Source organism: Amblyraja radiata, chromosome 1 (assembly GCF_010909765.2).
Source record: "Amblyraja radiata isolate CabotCenter1 chromosome 1, sAmbRad1.1.pri, whole genome shotgun sequence".
Lineage (NCBI taxonomy): Eukaryota > Metazoa > Chordata > Chondrichthyes > Rajiformes > Rajidae > Amblyraja > Amblyraja radiata.
Genome location: NC_045956.1, coordinates 64,250,495 through 64,267,901, shown reverse-complemented (window position 1 = coordinate 64,267,901; position 17,407 = coordinate 64,250,495). Strand labels below are relative to the sequence as shown.

The 17,407-nt window shown below is 41.0% G+C and overlaps 1 protein-coding gene across 2 annotated transcripts in view; it reads right to left on the bottom strand.

Annotated features, from left to right (window-relative positions):
• Positions 1-1,472: 1,472 nt before the first annotated feature.
• ugt8 (UDP glycosyltransferase 8) overlaps positions 1,473-17,407 on the bottom strand; it is a 71,782-nt gene continuing 55,847 nt past the window's right edge. For both annotated transcript variants that reach the window (XM_033023451.1, XM_033023445.1), the window contains exons 4-6: positions 8,540-8,616; positions 5,790-6,009; positions 1,473-3,874 (exon numbers count right to left, since the gene is read on the bottom strand). In XM_033023451.1, the coding sequence (XP_032879342.1) occupies positions 3,520-3,874; positions 5,790-6,009; positions 8,540-8,616 (652 nt within the window). In that variant the 3' untranslated portion in view covers positions 1,473-3,519. The remainder of the gene's footprint in view (positions 3,875-5,789; positions 6,010-8,539; positions 8,617-17,407) is intronic.

Below are 17,407 nucleotides of genomic sequence, written 5' to 3'. Positions count from 1 at the left end.
TAATTGCGCGATTTTTCTCCGGGTGCTCTGGTTTCCTCTCACACTCCAAAGACAGAAGAAGGGTTTCGGCCCGAAACGTCGCCTATTTCCTTCGCTCCATAGATGCTGCTGCACCCGCTGAGTTTCCCCAGCAATTTTGTGTACCTCCAAAGACATGCAGGTTTGTAGGTTAATTGGCTTCTGTAAATTGTCTCTAGTGTGTAGGGTGATCAGTGTATGTGTGATCAACGGTCGGCGAGGACTCAGTGGGCCGAAGGTCCATTTTCACACACTCAACAAATCTAATTATATTTTGCTGCAGAGAGCCCACTATCAGACAGGCATTGGCATGCCCCTCATCCATAGCTGGTGATTTTCTTGATCAGTTTTAAAATAAAATTGGTGTTTTACCAAAATATCAAGCATAGCTACATGCTCACATTGAGTGGGACTGGACTCAATTAAGTTGGTCAAAAATGTTATTGATCCAAGGATAACCCATCAGTAATCAAATAATTTTCCAAGCACGGAGGTTGCGTGTTCGCTCACACAACACAGAAACAGGCCCTCTCGCCCAACTCAACCATGCTGAACAAGATACCTAATTTCATTTCCCTACGTTTAACCCGTACTTCTTTGAACATTTCCTATCCACGTGTCTTTTAAATGTTTATAGTATCTGCCTCAACCACCTCCTTTGGCAGCTCGTTCCATATACCATGAATAGGTGGTCCCTCAGGTTCATATTAAATCTAGTCCCTCTCACCTCAACATATGCCCTCTTATTCTTGATTCCCCTACCCTGGACAAAAGAATGTGCATTCACCCTATCCCCTCATGATCTTATACCTATATAAGATTGCTCCTCAGCCTCCAGTGCTCCAAGGACTAAAATTATAGCCTGCTTAACCACTCTCTACAGCTCAGCCCCTCAAGTCCCGGCAACATCCTCGTAAACCTTCTTTGCACTCTTTCCAACTTAATGACATTTTTCCAATAACAGGGTGACCAAATCTGAACACAATATTCCAAGTGTGGCCTCACCAATGTATTGTACAACTGTAAAATATTAGTTTATTTTAAGCACCTCAAAGATGTAATTAGAGCTGCTGCCTCATAGCACCAGCGATCAATCCAGACCTCGGCTGCTGTCTGTGTGGAGTTTGCATGTTCTTCCAGTGACTCTGTTTTCTCCCACATCCTAAAGACATGTGAATTTGTAAGTTAATTAGCCTCTCTAATTGCCCCTAATGTGCAGGTCGAGGATGAGAAAGTGGGATAACATAGAACTAGTGAGAACAGGTGATCGATATTCAGTATGGACTTAGTAGGCTGAAGGGCCTCTTTCCATACTGTATCTCTAAAGTAAATGAAAACAAATATCTATTCAGAGAAGATCAAGTGAATCAAGCAAAGACTGAATTTTATGGCAATATATATCAGCAAATTATCTCAACTCGTGTACAATTTGTTATAACCTCAAACCAAACACCTATTCAACGTTTTGCATTTAACTTTATTGCAATAACAGATGACAGTGTTCATACTTAAAACTGTAGCTGATATTATAGACATTTACATTTTTATATGTACATATAAAAAGAAATGGTTCCAGGCCATGTGTGATCAGTGCTTATTGCTTGTTTTTTTTTCTGCTTTAGCCCAGCTATGCTACAGCCTGAAGACATTGCATCTGTTATTCTATGTCAACACATCTGTATACAGATATGCTAAAAACCACCCCACCACTCATAGCCTCTAAGCAGAGAACCTGCTTTCTCTATAGCCACTTCATGGCAGTACTGTACAGGGCTTTGAACAGAAATGAAAGTAGTGTAAATACATTTACAACAACTTTCCTTTGTTAAATTATTTAAAGCTATTAGCTGTTCATTACCCATCAATTTCCTTACAGTCAGCGGCCATTTGCGGCTCCAAGTAGGATGGAAAAATAGTTTATATTTGGGTCAGAATCAAGGAGACAACAGTAAAATTGGATACAAGGCACTTAGTTCCTTTGTCAAACACATGAACTTCAATTAGAATAAATAAAAAAATACACTCACAGCAGGGCTAGTTCATTTGTCAGTAAACACGTCACACAGTGGACAAACTATGACAAACAGGAAAACAGCACAGGGCTGAAGAATAGTAGTTACGAAACAGTGAATTGTGTGCCCCAGATGTCAAAACAACAGCAAAAAGCTGCCAACATGAAACTGTTGAAAAGTAACAAGCACCAACAGATATTCACCGATGTCCTGATGGGAAAATATAAAGACCATGTAAAAATACTTTGGCAAGTGATGGGCAGTTAAAAGCGTGTCTATTTCACATTTATAGGCCTTGGGCATCAAGGCAGGTACAGAATAAAAGTTAGGTATTTTAAATGATCGAGCAATAATAAACCTTCAATTTTGCCTATCCAAGACATTCTTGATGGAGTCTAGACCCTGTGATTCTTTTTGTACCTATGTGGCAAATTTATTCATAGTACACATTAATTCAATTTGTAAGATCAATTTAAAAGGCATTTCGTAATTTTGAATTGAGTTAATAAATGATGCTGGAGAAAAAACTGCTGCACCCAAAATCACGTGTAAAGTGATGTGGAAACATTGATACCCATCACGGGATGCTGTATTTTTAAATGGGATTTATGAAACATTCCCCAAGCAAGTCACATTAAAGGGTGGTGCAATTATAAATCTACTGTTTAGTTCGTATTGTAAATAACGGCGCATCATTTTCCATATATGTGAATTACAAAAGATAAACCATGTATTCTTGTTATTTAACTTATCAACTACACAATTAGAAATTTTGTTTGAAAACCTGAAACAAAACCTTGAATTAGGTCACTTATGCAACACTTGATAATTATTAAACTCGTACCATCTTTGATTCTGCGAAGGCTGTGTTTGGGAGGGATATCTGGATTTGTGCCCCTTAAAAATCATAGTGATGATAAAAAAAGCAAAGCAATTCTTTACAGGCAGGAGATCCAACCACAAGATTTCCATCGGAAAAGGGGCATTCATCAGAGCAAATGAAACATCTTTAATTAGGTCAAATAATTGAGTATACTAACATCACAAATGCATTAGCATACTATTCAGCACATTCATGGGTAACATAATCTTCAGAGAACTTTGAAACAGAAAAAAAAGAACCAATTTTACCAAGTATCAAAGCCTTCATCTTTTCTTAATTTAAAAAAAAATGGGGCACACAAGTCACTAATAAATCTCAAAACAGTTTATAAAAATTCATAATAAAAGGCTTCAAGAATTAAGGCCCTTATGTTTCAGTGCCAAAAGTAATTTGTGCAGAAATACCAAGATTCAAATATACAGCATTGCATTTTTAAGTTGTGCCCGTCGGTCCTTTAGTCAGCACATGGAATTTTAGGCAAAATTAAGTTAAATGGTGGAGCACATTAACACAGTTATTTTTCTTAAATGCTGTCAGTAATGTGTTACACAGCTGGAATTATACCAACAGTAGTTAACTTAAATCTTTCCCAATATTATGGAATATTCATTTCACTTTCTTTTCATGTTTGATGTGACCATTCTTCCGATGTTTACCATTTGATATTCCATTATTGCAGTATCCATTAGCATTACTATGCAATAATTTAGATGAAAACCTATTGGCGATCAGACTTACTATCAAAAATCCTATCTTGTATGCAACAACAATAATTATTGTAACGAGCAGTAATGCATCCAACAAGTAGTACTGGTAGAACCGGACATTATAAACAGCAGCGCGAAGATGCTGTGCTCCACTGTAACGGAGTACGTAGTTAATCCAATAAACGGTTCGGCTTACAGGATGTTCTGGTTGGTCCTTATGAATCTGAGATAACTGTTCTGCACGTTGCTTGTACCTAAAAAAAACAACAATGCATTAATCAATAAACTATAATAATTTACAACAGAGCATGGAAAAACGTCCTTCAACCAAAATAGTCTATGCAGAGCTGCCAAGTTTTGTCAGAGCATTTCGGTATTCTGGTACCTGAAAATCAGTATTTTGCTGAGGAAATCAGTGTTTTTACACGGTGCTGAACATTTTGCTGAAAAAAAATGTTTTTTTTGTGCAGTCATACCCATGTAAGAGTACAAGTATGCATAACTTTGCTACCAATTGACGTCTTCTACGCACCTCACTTGACAGTGCATTCATTGCCACCCCTTTGTATACTGCTTTTTGAACGGCTGCTTCCTGCTTTTAGCACCAGATGAAGCTGTAGAAGCCATTTTGGAAGCCTCCCTCGCTCTCTCTCCCTCCTTCCCCTCCCCCTACCGCTCCCTCTTCCTTCTTTTTTTCTCTCTCCCTCCCCGAACAGTCTGTGACCCATAGCGCTATGTGTAAAGGCAATAGCGCTCCAGCTGGTAGCGCTATAATTAGAACCCATAGCGCTGTTCGTTTAAATTCCCACGCGCTAAACTGACAGCGCTGTTTAAACCTGGAGCGGGACAGGCAGATCAAAGGTTACAAAAATAATCATCCAGATCTTGACATTTAAAATACTAATAGATTTAATCTGCTTAATGTTTAGAGGTACAGTATGATTTTTTATATCCTTACATCTTTTTAAGCAGCAAGATGAAACAGGAAGTTTTAAAAAAATCCGTATTTTACAAAGCAAAACCGTACATCCGTATTCTTATCGCATTTCCGTACAAAATACAGAAAATCCGTACTACTTGGCAGCTCTGTCTATGCGGACCAAGTTCGGCTATGAGCACTGTTCTCTGTTTCCCCCCCCCCCCCCCCCCTTCCTGACGGGCCGCAGCTGTGAACTGGGAACACGGCCGGAGGCCTTTATCGAGGCGCCACAGTCTCGATGCTTCCTGGGTCGCCGCGTAGAAGCCTGGGTCGGGGCCCGGCCGGGACCTCAAGGGTCGGAGTCCAGGTTGGCGGAGCGGCTGATGGAGCCTGGGGCTGGGGCCCGGGTTGGCACCACGGAGGCGTAAAGTGGGGCGTCGACCGCGGTGAGGCGTCAGCGTTGGTGAAGCGGTGGCAACGGTGAAGCCTCGCGACGATGGGGTCCCACGGTCGACGGTTGATGAGAGCGTGAGATCACCGTGAAGGGGGAGGGGAAGAATAATGGATGGCCCGGCATGGGGGTCCGCCGTGAGGGTGGTGGGGAGAGAACAATGGACAATGCGGGGGGGGGGAGCAGGACACAAAGGACAATAGGGACCCGGCATGGAGGAACTATTGGGGGGGGGAGACAAAAGAGGGAACTGGCATGCTTTGTAACTTTGTCAGTGATGTAGGTGGCTGCTATTTGTATACATTGTGTATCCAAGGATCAAATTTGTCTGTGCCTAGTCACATGTGAAAATAAAGTATGCCTATTCGTCCTAATTAAACTTTACACAAGAGCCGTTTCCTGGTTTCACTGTGAAATTTCCCCTTTTGCGAATGTGTTTGGTACTATTCCGTCAAATCCTCATGTAGAGAATCTTGCAGTTTCCTAATCTCTGGCAGCAAGTTTGTACACCATACAGCAAGTTTAATGTGCATCATTCTGCTGAATCCATTTAGAAGCACCTTCAGAACTATTTCAAATAAAAATTCCCATTTTATTTTCATCTTCAAAACATTTAAACTATTTTTAGGACAAACCAGCTTAACCCTTAATTTCTTAGCAAGATATTTTTATTTGTATGTTTTTTTTACTTTGAGATGCCTACCTCTGATGTTGTTAGTTCACACTTTAAAATAAGCAAACACCTTCAACAATGTGCCTTCTACACTTTTGCAAAATATTGCAAGTCTTTATCTCTTACCGTGGATCAGTAATTATTGTCACCAATGCATTATACAGATCATCTTCTGTCATTGTTTTCCAGCTTAATGAGATGCCCATCCCTTTGGCATGCACACGGGTCATTGTATCATAGTGATCACCAAAAAGGGGAATTCCAACCACAGGAACACCATGGTACATCGCTTCAAATATACCATTTAGACCACCATGGCTTAGAAATCCTCTGATGTTTGGGTGACCTATATTTACATAAATAAAACTATTAGTTTCATTCCAGAACAGCAAAATATAATATCTAATTTCAACGGAAGTATATGCAATTCAATATATATTACTGCCAATAAAAATGCTTTGGAGAAGGTATGGAAGTGGTTTACCAGAGTGATGCCTTGATTAGGGGGTATTAGCTACAGGGAAAAGTTGGAGAGACTAGGATTGTTTTCTCTGAAACGCCAGAGGTTGCAGGAAAACCTAATGGAAGTTTATTAAATGATGAGAAGCATAGATAGGATAGACAATCAGAACCTTTTTCCACAGGATTAAAAAAAATCAAATACTAGAGTGCATAACTTTAAGGTGGGCGGGGGGGGGGGGGGGCAAAGTTTAAAGGAGATGTGCAGGGCAAGTTTAAAAATATATATACACGGAGAATGGTGAGTGCCTGCAACTGCCGTGATTGAGGCGGTTACGATAGTAACATTTAAACAAACTTTTGTATAAGCAAATGGTATGAAGGGAATGGAGGGATATGAATGTATGTGTAGACAGATAAGATTTGGGTCTTGGCAGTATGTTCGGCACTGACATTATGGGCCAAAGTGCCTATTCTTGTGCTGTACTGTTCTATGTTCAAAGCTGTCTACCTTCATTAGCCAATAACGTGCTCACAAACTCGTTTATGGATCTTGTCAAAGTCACTTGGTGAAATGAAAGTGACTGTCTTCAAAAATCAAGCCAAAATGGTACAGCATCAAAGTGAGACACAGTAAAACCTGTTTGGCGCAGCAGTAAGGTTACTGCCTTAGAGCACCAGTGACCTGGGTTCGATCCTGACTACAGGTGCTGTCTGTACAATGTTTGTACACTCTCCTCATGTCCTGCATGGGTTTTCTCCCACACTCCAAAGACATACAGGTTTGTAAGTTAATAGGCTTGGTATAATTGTAAATTGCCCCTAGTGTGTATGGGATAGTGTAAGTGCGCAGGGATCACTGGTTGGCACAGACTCGGTGGGTCGAAGGGCCTGTACCGCGCTGTAACTAAACTAAGACTGGAGTCTCACCATTTATTAAGGAAGATGACTACATGTACAGTCATCACAGTCCCTAAAATAACTTTGCAGGTGTTCCTCAGCCCCATTAAACTGCTTTATCAATCACCTTTCAAATCAGAAATGGTAAAGCTCAGTGAAGAGTACAGTGCTCCTTTCCACATGAAACTGCATGCAAAGTAGCAAGCAGTATCCATTTGCATGAAATAATGAACATTCAGCTTTTTGCTGAGAAATGGCAGACACATGGTAGACAGTAAAAATCTTTTTCTACATGCTCTGTTCAAAGCAAGTATTGGAGGCATTGAGCTCGCTGACGTGGAACATTTGTTGCCAGTGTTACTGCACTACTTCACTTTGTAGCCCATCATTGCATGCAAGCCTCACCACAATAAACAGGTATCTGGATGGTTTTCCAGGACTCTAGCTTATACCCACTTCTATCTCCGGCTGTTTGTTCCATACACGTGCCACCGCCTGTGTGGAACAACTCGGCTCTTGGGATCCTTTTAAATCTTACTCTTCTTACTTTCAATCTTTGCCTTCTAATTTTTGACTCTCCTACACTGGCTCTTCCTTGATGCCACCCTATAAAGGTCATTCCTCAGCATTGTAAGCTCCAGGATAGCTATCTCAGCCTTGTAAAGATAATCGAGGTTCACAACATTAAAACAATGACAACACTGATATGCAATTGGCTAATGGACAGACATAAAGTAGAACATTGGTGACTAGTTCAAGACCAAGGGGAATAATTTTGCAACAAGGTTGTCAATATTCAAACCACTGCTATGCTTAAAATAGAAATTGGCTTCTGTATGCAGAGCATCATTTTGAAAAATTGCAAAGAAAACTCAAATGTACTAACTATAGTGAATAGAAATGAAATGTAAAAAAAGTTCAGATAGGTGGTATGCTCGGACATATAGAAAAGCAATTTAACTCAGCTTGGAAGGTGATGCACTGGACTCAAGACCAAGGGGTGTCCATACCCAGATTTGGAAGGCAGGTGTCCAATTTGCAAAGGATATTAAAATAAATATTAGAACCTTTGTTAAAAAAAATTAAAAAGAAAGTAATTTAAAAATGCTTCAAATTTCTGGTTTTGTGCCATTTGGAATAATGGGGCAGTACAGGTTGCCAATCAGAGGGACACAGAGGTGATTTACCACAATGGTACCAGAATGTGGGATTTCATAATCGTGGAGAGACTTGGAAACAAGGTCATACTGGAGAAATGGTTAAGGGAAATTTAAAACTGTTCAAAATCATAAAGAACTATGGCATGCAGCCAATAGGATAAATTTAAGGAAACTGGCAAATGAACCAGAACAGTTATGAAATGAAGCATAATCTGCAATTAGTTGTCTAAAGTGAGGTGAAAGTAGATTTAATAATAACATTCTCAAAGGGAAATGGATTCTGAGTATATCAGATGAAAATCTGAAACAGATTAGTCAACTGAACAGTCACTCTCAATCTCTCATGTATCAACTCACCAAGTAAATCATTCTGAGGCACCCATTCTACAAGTCTTGTATTGTTGCTCAAATTGCTTGGTTCCTTTCCAGAATACCTGCAGAACATAACAATAATTACACATCTCACAATACTGATTCAAAGCAAATGCTTGTTCTTAAACTTACAAAAGGTATGTGAATGTAAAACTCTATTACTTCTACAGATTTCTTAATTATACAAGAAAACATTTTCTATTTAAATTCCTTTAGTACACGGATAAGCATCAGAAATTGCCTATTAGGAATGAACACAAGCACCTTTATCAGTACAATTTATAATTTGAATTCTTACCAAAATGTTTTCCAGTACATTACATTTTTGTGCCCTATACACCGATTATTCTTCAAAAAATGGCATTAGTATAAAAATCATAACTGGGGGAAATGTGTTATGGCTCCAGCAACAAAATCACCTTTGTAAAATCCAGCTCTCAACATTCTATTAAGACCAATACATAAATTCAAGAATTCAGAATGGATTGTATAATGCAGATGTTATCAAATTTTGCATGCATCATAATACGGAGCTTGATTTAAACTTTATATTCAATATCCTTTCCAAAACTTACCTTATCGCATGGCTTTATATTATTAAAACGGATCACTTCACTAAATCAATAATACAGATTGCAAATAGCTGGGACCCCAACACTAATTTCTGAGACTAACTAGCTGTTCAAGCTTGCCAACTTGAAAATGTTCATTTATTTTTACAAATCTACTGTCTATACTATGTTATGCATAATCTCTAATCTTCTGAGTGTCATCTCTATGAATGTATTTTTGATCAAAAACATAACACCCACTGGTTATGCTTTATCCTGCTAATTGAATCCTCGTAATCTTAATTTCTTTAAGCAACGTACCTTCCAGAAAAGTACTTTGGTTATATCTACTCATTAAGCCTAGGTGTTCAATTATTATTCAATGATAAAAGACTGGTGGGCAAGGTGGTGAAGATAGTGTTTGACATGCTTGCCTTCGACACGCCTGGGTATTGTGTACAGGAAGTGTAGGAAAGAACTGCAGATGCTGGTTTAAATCGAAGGTAGACACAAACTGCAGGAGTAACTCAGCAGGACAGGCAGCATCTCCGGAGGGAAGGAATGGGTGATGTTTCGGGTCGAGACCCTATTCAGACTGATGTCAGGGGAGTACGCGGGACAGATAGAATGCAGTTGGAGACAGTAAAACTGGTGGGAGAACTGGGAAGGGGGAGGGGATGGAGAAAGAGAAGGAACGCAAGGGTTATTTGAAGTTAGATAAGTCATCGTTCATACCACTAGGGTGTAAGCTACCCAAGCGAAATATGAGGTGCTGTTCCTCCAATTTGCGCTGGGCCTCACTCTGACAATGGAGGAGGCCCAGGACATAAAGGTCAGATTGGGAATGGGAGGGGGAGCTGCGGGATATTGAGGAGACCCTAGTGAGAGCCTCATCTATAATGGAAGAGGAGAACCGCCGTCTCCTAAAGAATGAGGACATTGATGATCCAATATGGAAAACCTCATCCTGGGCGCAGATGCGGCGTAGACGGAAGAATTGGGAGTAGGGGATAGAGTCTTTACAGGAAGCAGGGTGGGAAGAAGTGTAGTCTAGATAGCTATGGGAGTCGGTAGGTTTGTAGTGGATGTTGGTCAATAGTCTGACTTCTGTGATGGAGACGGTGAGATCCAGAAACAGTGGGGAGATGTTGGAGATGGTCCAAGTGAATTTGAATGCCGGATGGAAATTAGTCGTCAAGTTGATGAAGTCAGTGAGTTCTGCATGGGTGCAGGAGGCAGCACCGATGCAGTCGTCAATGTAGCGGAGGTAGAGTTCAGGGATATGCCTGGAACAGTGATTGTTCGACGTACCCAACAAAGAGGCAGGCATAGCTGGGGCCCATGCGTGTGCCCATAGTTACGTCTTGGATTTGGAGGAAGTGGGAGGAGTCAAAGGAGAAGTTGATGAGGGTAAGGACCATCTCTGCTAGGCGGAGGCAAGTATTGGTAGATGGAAATTGTCTGGTTCTGCGGTCGAGGAAGAAAGGGAGGGCTTTAAGACCTTCCTGGTTGGGGATGGAGGTGTAGAGTGACTGGACATCCATGGTAAAGATGAGGGAGTGGGGGCCTGGAAGAAGGAAGTCGTTGAAGAGACAAAGAACCGGTGAGGTGTCTTGGACATAGGTAAAGAGGGATTGGATCAGGGGGGAAAGGATGGAGTCAAGGTATGTAGAAATTAATTTGGTGGGACATGAACAAGCAGAAACAATGGGTATTCCACCACAGTTCTGTTTGTGGATTTTGGGGAGGAGATAATGTCGGGCCGTGCAGGACTGTGGAACGATAAGGTTGGAGGCTTCAGAGAGCAGAGAGCCGGAAATAATAAAATCAGAAATGGTGTGTGATATTGTGTAGAGTTCTGTATAAGGTAGTGGTATAACCACATTTGTAGTATTGCATACAATTCTGATCGCCCTCAGTAAGCACATCATTAAATTGCAAAAAGATTTACAAGTATAATAAGCTGGAGAACAATCTGAATAGGCCAGGTCTTTTTTCCATGTAACATAGAAGGCTGAGGGCTGACCTTACACATAAAATTATGAAGGACAGATATGGAATGAACGGCCAGATTAACTAGAGGCTGAAACAATTAAAAAAATCGAAAGACACTTCGACAAGTACATGGATAGGAAAGGTTTGAACGTTTGAAAGGTATGGGGCAAGTGCAGGCATGTGGGACTTGCTGTTATGCGACTTGGTTGACATGTGCAAGTTTTGTTAAAGGCACTGTTTGCGTTCTTAAGAGCTCTATGACACTAGAACACAAAGTAGAGGAATGTTGTAATGATGATCCCTCACTTGTACCTATTCGCAAAATATGATTAAATACTGAAGTTCCCATGAAGCGAACATATGGATTTTAAATGACCTCAACAAGATAGTTTGCAGCTGACAGACCTGCTGCCCTACAGCACCAGACACAGGGTCGATCCTGACCGTGGGTGCTGTCTGTATGGAGTTTGCACAATCACCCTGTGACTGTGTGGATATTCCTCCGGGTGCTCTGGTTTCCTTCCCAAATCCCAAAGATGTGCAGATTTGTAGGTTCATCAGCCTCTGAAAATGTGCCTAGTGTGTAGAGAGTTGATGCGAAAGTGGGATAACAGAGCTAGTGTGAACATCGATCAGCGTGGACTCGATGTGCCAAAGGGCCTGTTTCTATGCTATATCTTTCAATCCATTCAATTTCTACCTTGTTTCAGGAAATAGTCCTTCAAAATGGAGCACAGCGAACAATGAAGATAAACAGATCAATCAGGAAATTACTGGCCAGTTAGCTATGGGGAAGCAATAGGAATCTATAATTAAAGTATGAAATGACTGTATTTGTGCAAATTTGAGCTCCTTCGGTCAAGAATTTCAATAAATGAAAACTTTGGCACAGATATTCAAAACCTGATTGGAACCAAATGTGGAGTGCAATGTTTATTCTGGTTCTGCTCCAAAATGCCACACAAATTCCATAGAAATTGGTTCTAAAGTTAGGTACAAAAAATAATTAAAAGTTTGCATTCCCCATCATATCAATAGTTATGATGATTTGGTTGGCAATCATGGGAAGAGGAAAAGTACGGGAACAGAGGATGAAGACAGAAGAGAATGCAAATGCTGGAAATGGAACAGAAAAAACAGAACACGCGAAGAACGCAGCGGTCAAACAACATTTGTGGAAGAAAAAACACGGAAGTTGACATTATAGGTCAAGCCCCTGCATTAGGACAGGGGGGGAACAGGAACGATTGCCAGAATGAAACACGTGGAACCAGATGGGCAAGAGGATGGGCAGATGGAGCCAAGTGGGGTCATGGGATGGGAGACATGAACAAAGAGAAAGGAAGAGAAACCAACGAAAGAAAACAGTGTAGGAGAGCTGGAAGGTGTGTGTGCGTGTCGTTTCACACGTTCACCTTTTGCATTTTCACTCGCTTTCTTCCCCCTTTAAGGGCAACAGTAGCACAATTGGTGGAGTAGTTGCCTCAGTGCTAAAGACCCGGGTTCGATTCTGGCTTTGGGTGCCGTCTGTGTGGAGTTTGCATGTTCTCCCTGTGACCATGCGGGTTTCCTCCATGTGCTCCAGATTCCCCACTCAGCACAAAGACGTGTGCGTTTGTAGGTTAATTTGCTCCTATAATTTGCCACTAGTGTGTACGGAGTGGATGAGAAAGTGGGATAACATGGAATTAGTGTAAACGGGTGACTGATGGTCGGCTGCAGAATCAGTTTCCATGCTGTATCTCTAAACTAAACTTTTGCCCGAGGCATTGAGCAAGTGTCACACAGCAGCTTTATACAATTTTGATTAAGCCACGTTCAGAATATTATGCAGATTTCTGATCACTCCATTACAGGAAGGCTTTGGGGAGAGCGCAGAAAAGGTTTCCCAGTGTCCTGTCTTAATTAGAGGGCATTAGGCACAAGAAAAGTGCATAGGAAGGAACTGCAGATGCTGGTCTACTCCGAAGATAGACAAAATGCTGGAATAACTCAGCGGGACAGGCAGCATCTCTGGAGAGAAGGAATGAGTGGCGTTTTGGGTCGAGACCTTTCTTCAGACTGAGAGTCAGGGTAGAGGGAGACAGATGTGGAAGTACAAGGTGTGAAAACGGGAGATGAAAGGGGATGAAGTTCAAGGAAAATGAAAAATGCCGCAAGAGATTGGACAAACGTGGATTGTTTTCTCTGGAGCTTCAGAGGTTGAGGAGAGACCCGATAGAAATACATAAAAGTGTGAGCGGCATAGTTAGTAGAAAGTGGAGTATATGCCCCAAACCGCATTAATAGAGCAGAAGTGGGAATGATTGAGAGCTTCGAGTTCTTTGGCAGAAATATTACAGATGATCTGTCATGGACCAGCCATATTGATGCAACAGCGGTGCATCAATTACCACCTGTACGTCCCAAGGAGACTGAGGATATTCAGCATGTATCCAGTGACACAAACATTTGGCGGGTTGCGTCACAGCTTGGTTTGAGAGCAGCTCTACCCAATACTGCAAGAAACTGGAGTGTTGTAGATGTAGCCAAGTCCAACACACAAACCAGACTTCCCACCACAGATTCCATCTACTCTTCACACTACCTCAGAAAATTAGCAAACATAATGAAAGATTTGTCTTGCCCTGGTCATTCTTCCTTCTCTCCCTACTTCCATCCGGCAAAAGGTGGAGAAGCTGAAAAGTGAGCGCCACCAGACTCAGGAACAGCTTCTTCGCCTTTGTTATCGGGCTTCCATAAGCTAAGGTACAGTCCGATTCACCCCTACCCCATTGAGGACATTGGACTTTTTGTTTATCAAACTAATTATTATTAGAATGAATAATAATCGGAAATCGGCCTTGATTGAATGGCAGAGTAGACTCGATGGGCCAAATGGCCTAATTCTACTCCTATAACTTGTGAACTCGCTATAATGTGATTTTACTCCTATAACTTGTGCACTCACTACATTCTGCACTGTGACTTGCCCTTTGCTCTATCGTACTTCAGTTGGACAAGATTGCATTTGTGTATGGTATATCTGAGCTGTTTGGATAGCATGGATAACAAAGCTTTTCACTGTACCTCGATACATGCGACAATAATGAGCCTGAACGTTCAAGCTGGCCTGTCAATGGACTGATGATCAATAATTTCTAGCCCTATACTTCAATGATTCATCTACAGAAAGTAAACATTATGGCCAATGAATGAAATATGCCACACCAACCAGAAGATGGCAACACTGCATTATAACCATTTCACAAAAAATCCTTTCACCACATGCAAGATTTTGTTGGAAATCAGACAGATCTTTTATTTCATCCTGAAACATATTCTATGTTACCTATCCATTTCATAGAGGGATAATCACATTAAATCAATATTTTCCACAACACAAGACAATTATCTCAAATACAGCTTAGTTAGGTTGACATCTATTTATCAATGGTCTTTACTTCCCTACTTTCCTCACAGTGAGTAGGAATCAACTAAATAGACTTTTTGGACAGGAGCTAATAGGAAAGAGGAAATAAGACGTCAGGGTCTTTTCATTTTTTTTCCCCTCTCTATGTTCACGTTACTTTTCTTTCACACTACTTTATTTGTGTTTTATTTCCGCCAATTCGCATTAACATTTCAAAACATATGTAGTTGTGAGCAGATTTGACATGATGTGAAGAACAGGAGACAGAAAAGGGGAATAAAATGCAAGAGAGAAAAGTTAACATCCTAAACAAAATAGACTGGAATTCTAATCAGTTATTAGAAACAAGGATTGTAATGTCACAGCACGAGAGGGAGTGCAGCGTAGGTTCACCAGGTTAATTCCTGGGATGGCGGGACTGACATATGATGAAAGAATGGTCCGACTGGGCTTGTATTCACTGGAATTTAGAAGGATGCCAGGTTATCTTTTACAAACATATAAAATTCTTAAGGAATTGGACAAGCTAGCTGCAGGAAAAATGTTCCCGATGTTGGGGGAGTCCAGAGCCAGGGGTCACAGTTTAAGAATATGGCGTAGGCCATTCAGGGCTGAGATGAGGAAAAACCTTTTCACCCACAGAGTTGTGATTCTGTGGAATTATCTGCCACAGAAGGCAGTGGAGCCCAATTCACTGGATGTTTTCAAAGGAGTTAGATTTAGGGCTAACAGAATCAAGGGATATGGGGGAAAAAGCAGGAACAGGGTACTGATTTTGGATGATCAGCCACGGTGCTGGCTCGAAGGGCCGAATGGCCTACTCCTGCACCTACTTTCTATGTTTCTATGTCAATTTTACTTTCTCCCAGCGTTCTGCATTATTCTACCTGTATAAGCATTGCGACTTGAACCACATTTTAAAAAGCATAGATTAATGCTTGGAGGTTAACCTAGTCTTGGAAATCAAGTTATTAAAATTTTGCACAGTATCCATGTGATCAGTACCCTGTATAAATAGTGCAGCAGGGACTGTAACTCCCCTGATAAGCAGTAGAGGGCACACTTCAGATTTTATAGGAAATGCACGTACCAAAATATCTGCAATTTAAATGGCAAACTAAAATAACTATTGAACCTTTAAATGATTTTCATATGATCCAGGTCTTAAAAAAAGAAAAACAGCACAATTACAATGTTTTCATAGGACTCATTCAGGTTTAAATGGATCTGTTAGGGAATCAATTAACTTTATAGAGGTTTAAGTTCCATTCTTGAAACTGAAGTAACCTGGAATATCCATTACACATCAAATAAAATATAAATAAGGAAAGTGAATATAAATTACAGCCACAGAACGCTGATTACTTGGTGTTGACTGCGCATCAAAAAGAAAAAGGATCCACTTTTCACTTGCCTGGGCAAATTGCACATTTTAAAAAGATATTTTAACATATCCCGTGACTCCGCTATCTTTAAGAACTCCATCTAACTCTCTCTTGAAAGCATCCAGGGAACCGGCCTCCACCGCCCTCTGAGACAGAGAATTCCACAGACTCGCAACTCTGTGTGAAAAAGTATTTCCTCATCTCCGTTCTAAATGGCTTACCCCTTATTCCTAAACTGTAACCCCTGGTTCTGGACTCCCCCAACATCGGGAACATGTTTCCTGCCTCTAGCATGTCCAAACCCTTAATAATCATATGTTTCAATAAGATCCCCTCTCATCCTTCTAAATTCCAGAGTGTACAAGCCCAGCCGTTCTATCAACATTCTATCAACATATGACAGTCCCGCCATCCCGGGATTTAACCTTGTGAACCTACACTGCACTCCCTCAATAGCAAGAATGTCCTTCCTCAAATTTGGAGACCAAAACTGCGCACAATACACCAGGTGTGGTCTCACTAGGGCCCTGTACAACTGCAGAAGGACCTCTTTGCTCCTATACTCAACTCCTCTTGTTATGAAGGCCAACATGCCATTCGCTTTCTTCACTACCTGCTGTACCTGCATGCTTACTTTCAGTGACTGATGAACAAGGACCCCCAGATCTTGTTGTACTTCCCCTTTTCCCAACTTGACACCATTTAGATAATAATCTGTCTGCCTGTTCTTGCCACCAAAGTGGATAGCCTCACATTTATCCACATTAAATTGCATCTGCCATGCATCTGCCCACTCACCCAATCTGTCCAAGTCACCCTGCATCCTCATGGCATCCTCCTCACAGTTCACACTGCCACCCAGCTTTGTGTCATCTGCAAATTTGCTAATGTTACTTTTAATTCCTTCATCTAAATCATTGATGTATATTGTAAATAGCTGCGGTCCCAGCACCAAGCCTTGTGGTACCCCACTAGTCACTGCCTGCCATTCTGAAAGGGACCCGTTAATCCCTACTCTTTGTTTCCTGTCTTTCCAACCAATTTTCTATCCATGTCAGTACCCTACTCCCAATACCATGTGTTAACATCCATTCATCCCAAAATTAGCACATGCTTTTAATCTCCACAACTTTGCCTGGTGCTACCATAGCCCTTGTGCATACATCAACTCCAATGTGTATTATAAAGCTCCATACTTTCTAAACTCCATAGATAGTTTATAGTCCAGAATGCTCTGCATGCTAAATTTCACTAAACCATGTAATCACTCTAACTTTAACTGCTCTTCGATAAACCCGGTTCAAAATCCTTATCTTGTTTTTAAATTTCCCCCCATTGTTTACTACAATCTCATCTAGATGCTTCTAGATCCCTTTAAAACATTCCCTCTAGCATCTTTCATATGAGCTCCCCACTCCCAGTGCAGCCTTTAGTCCTACATGCGATGACTTTTGCAAGAATATGTTGTTTAGAAACATTCTTTAGGGTGGCGCAACTGTAGATTGCTATC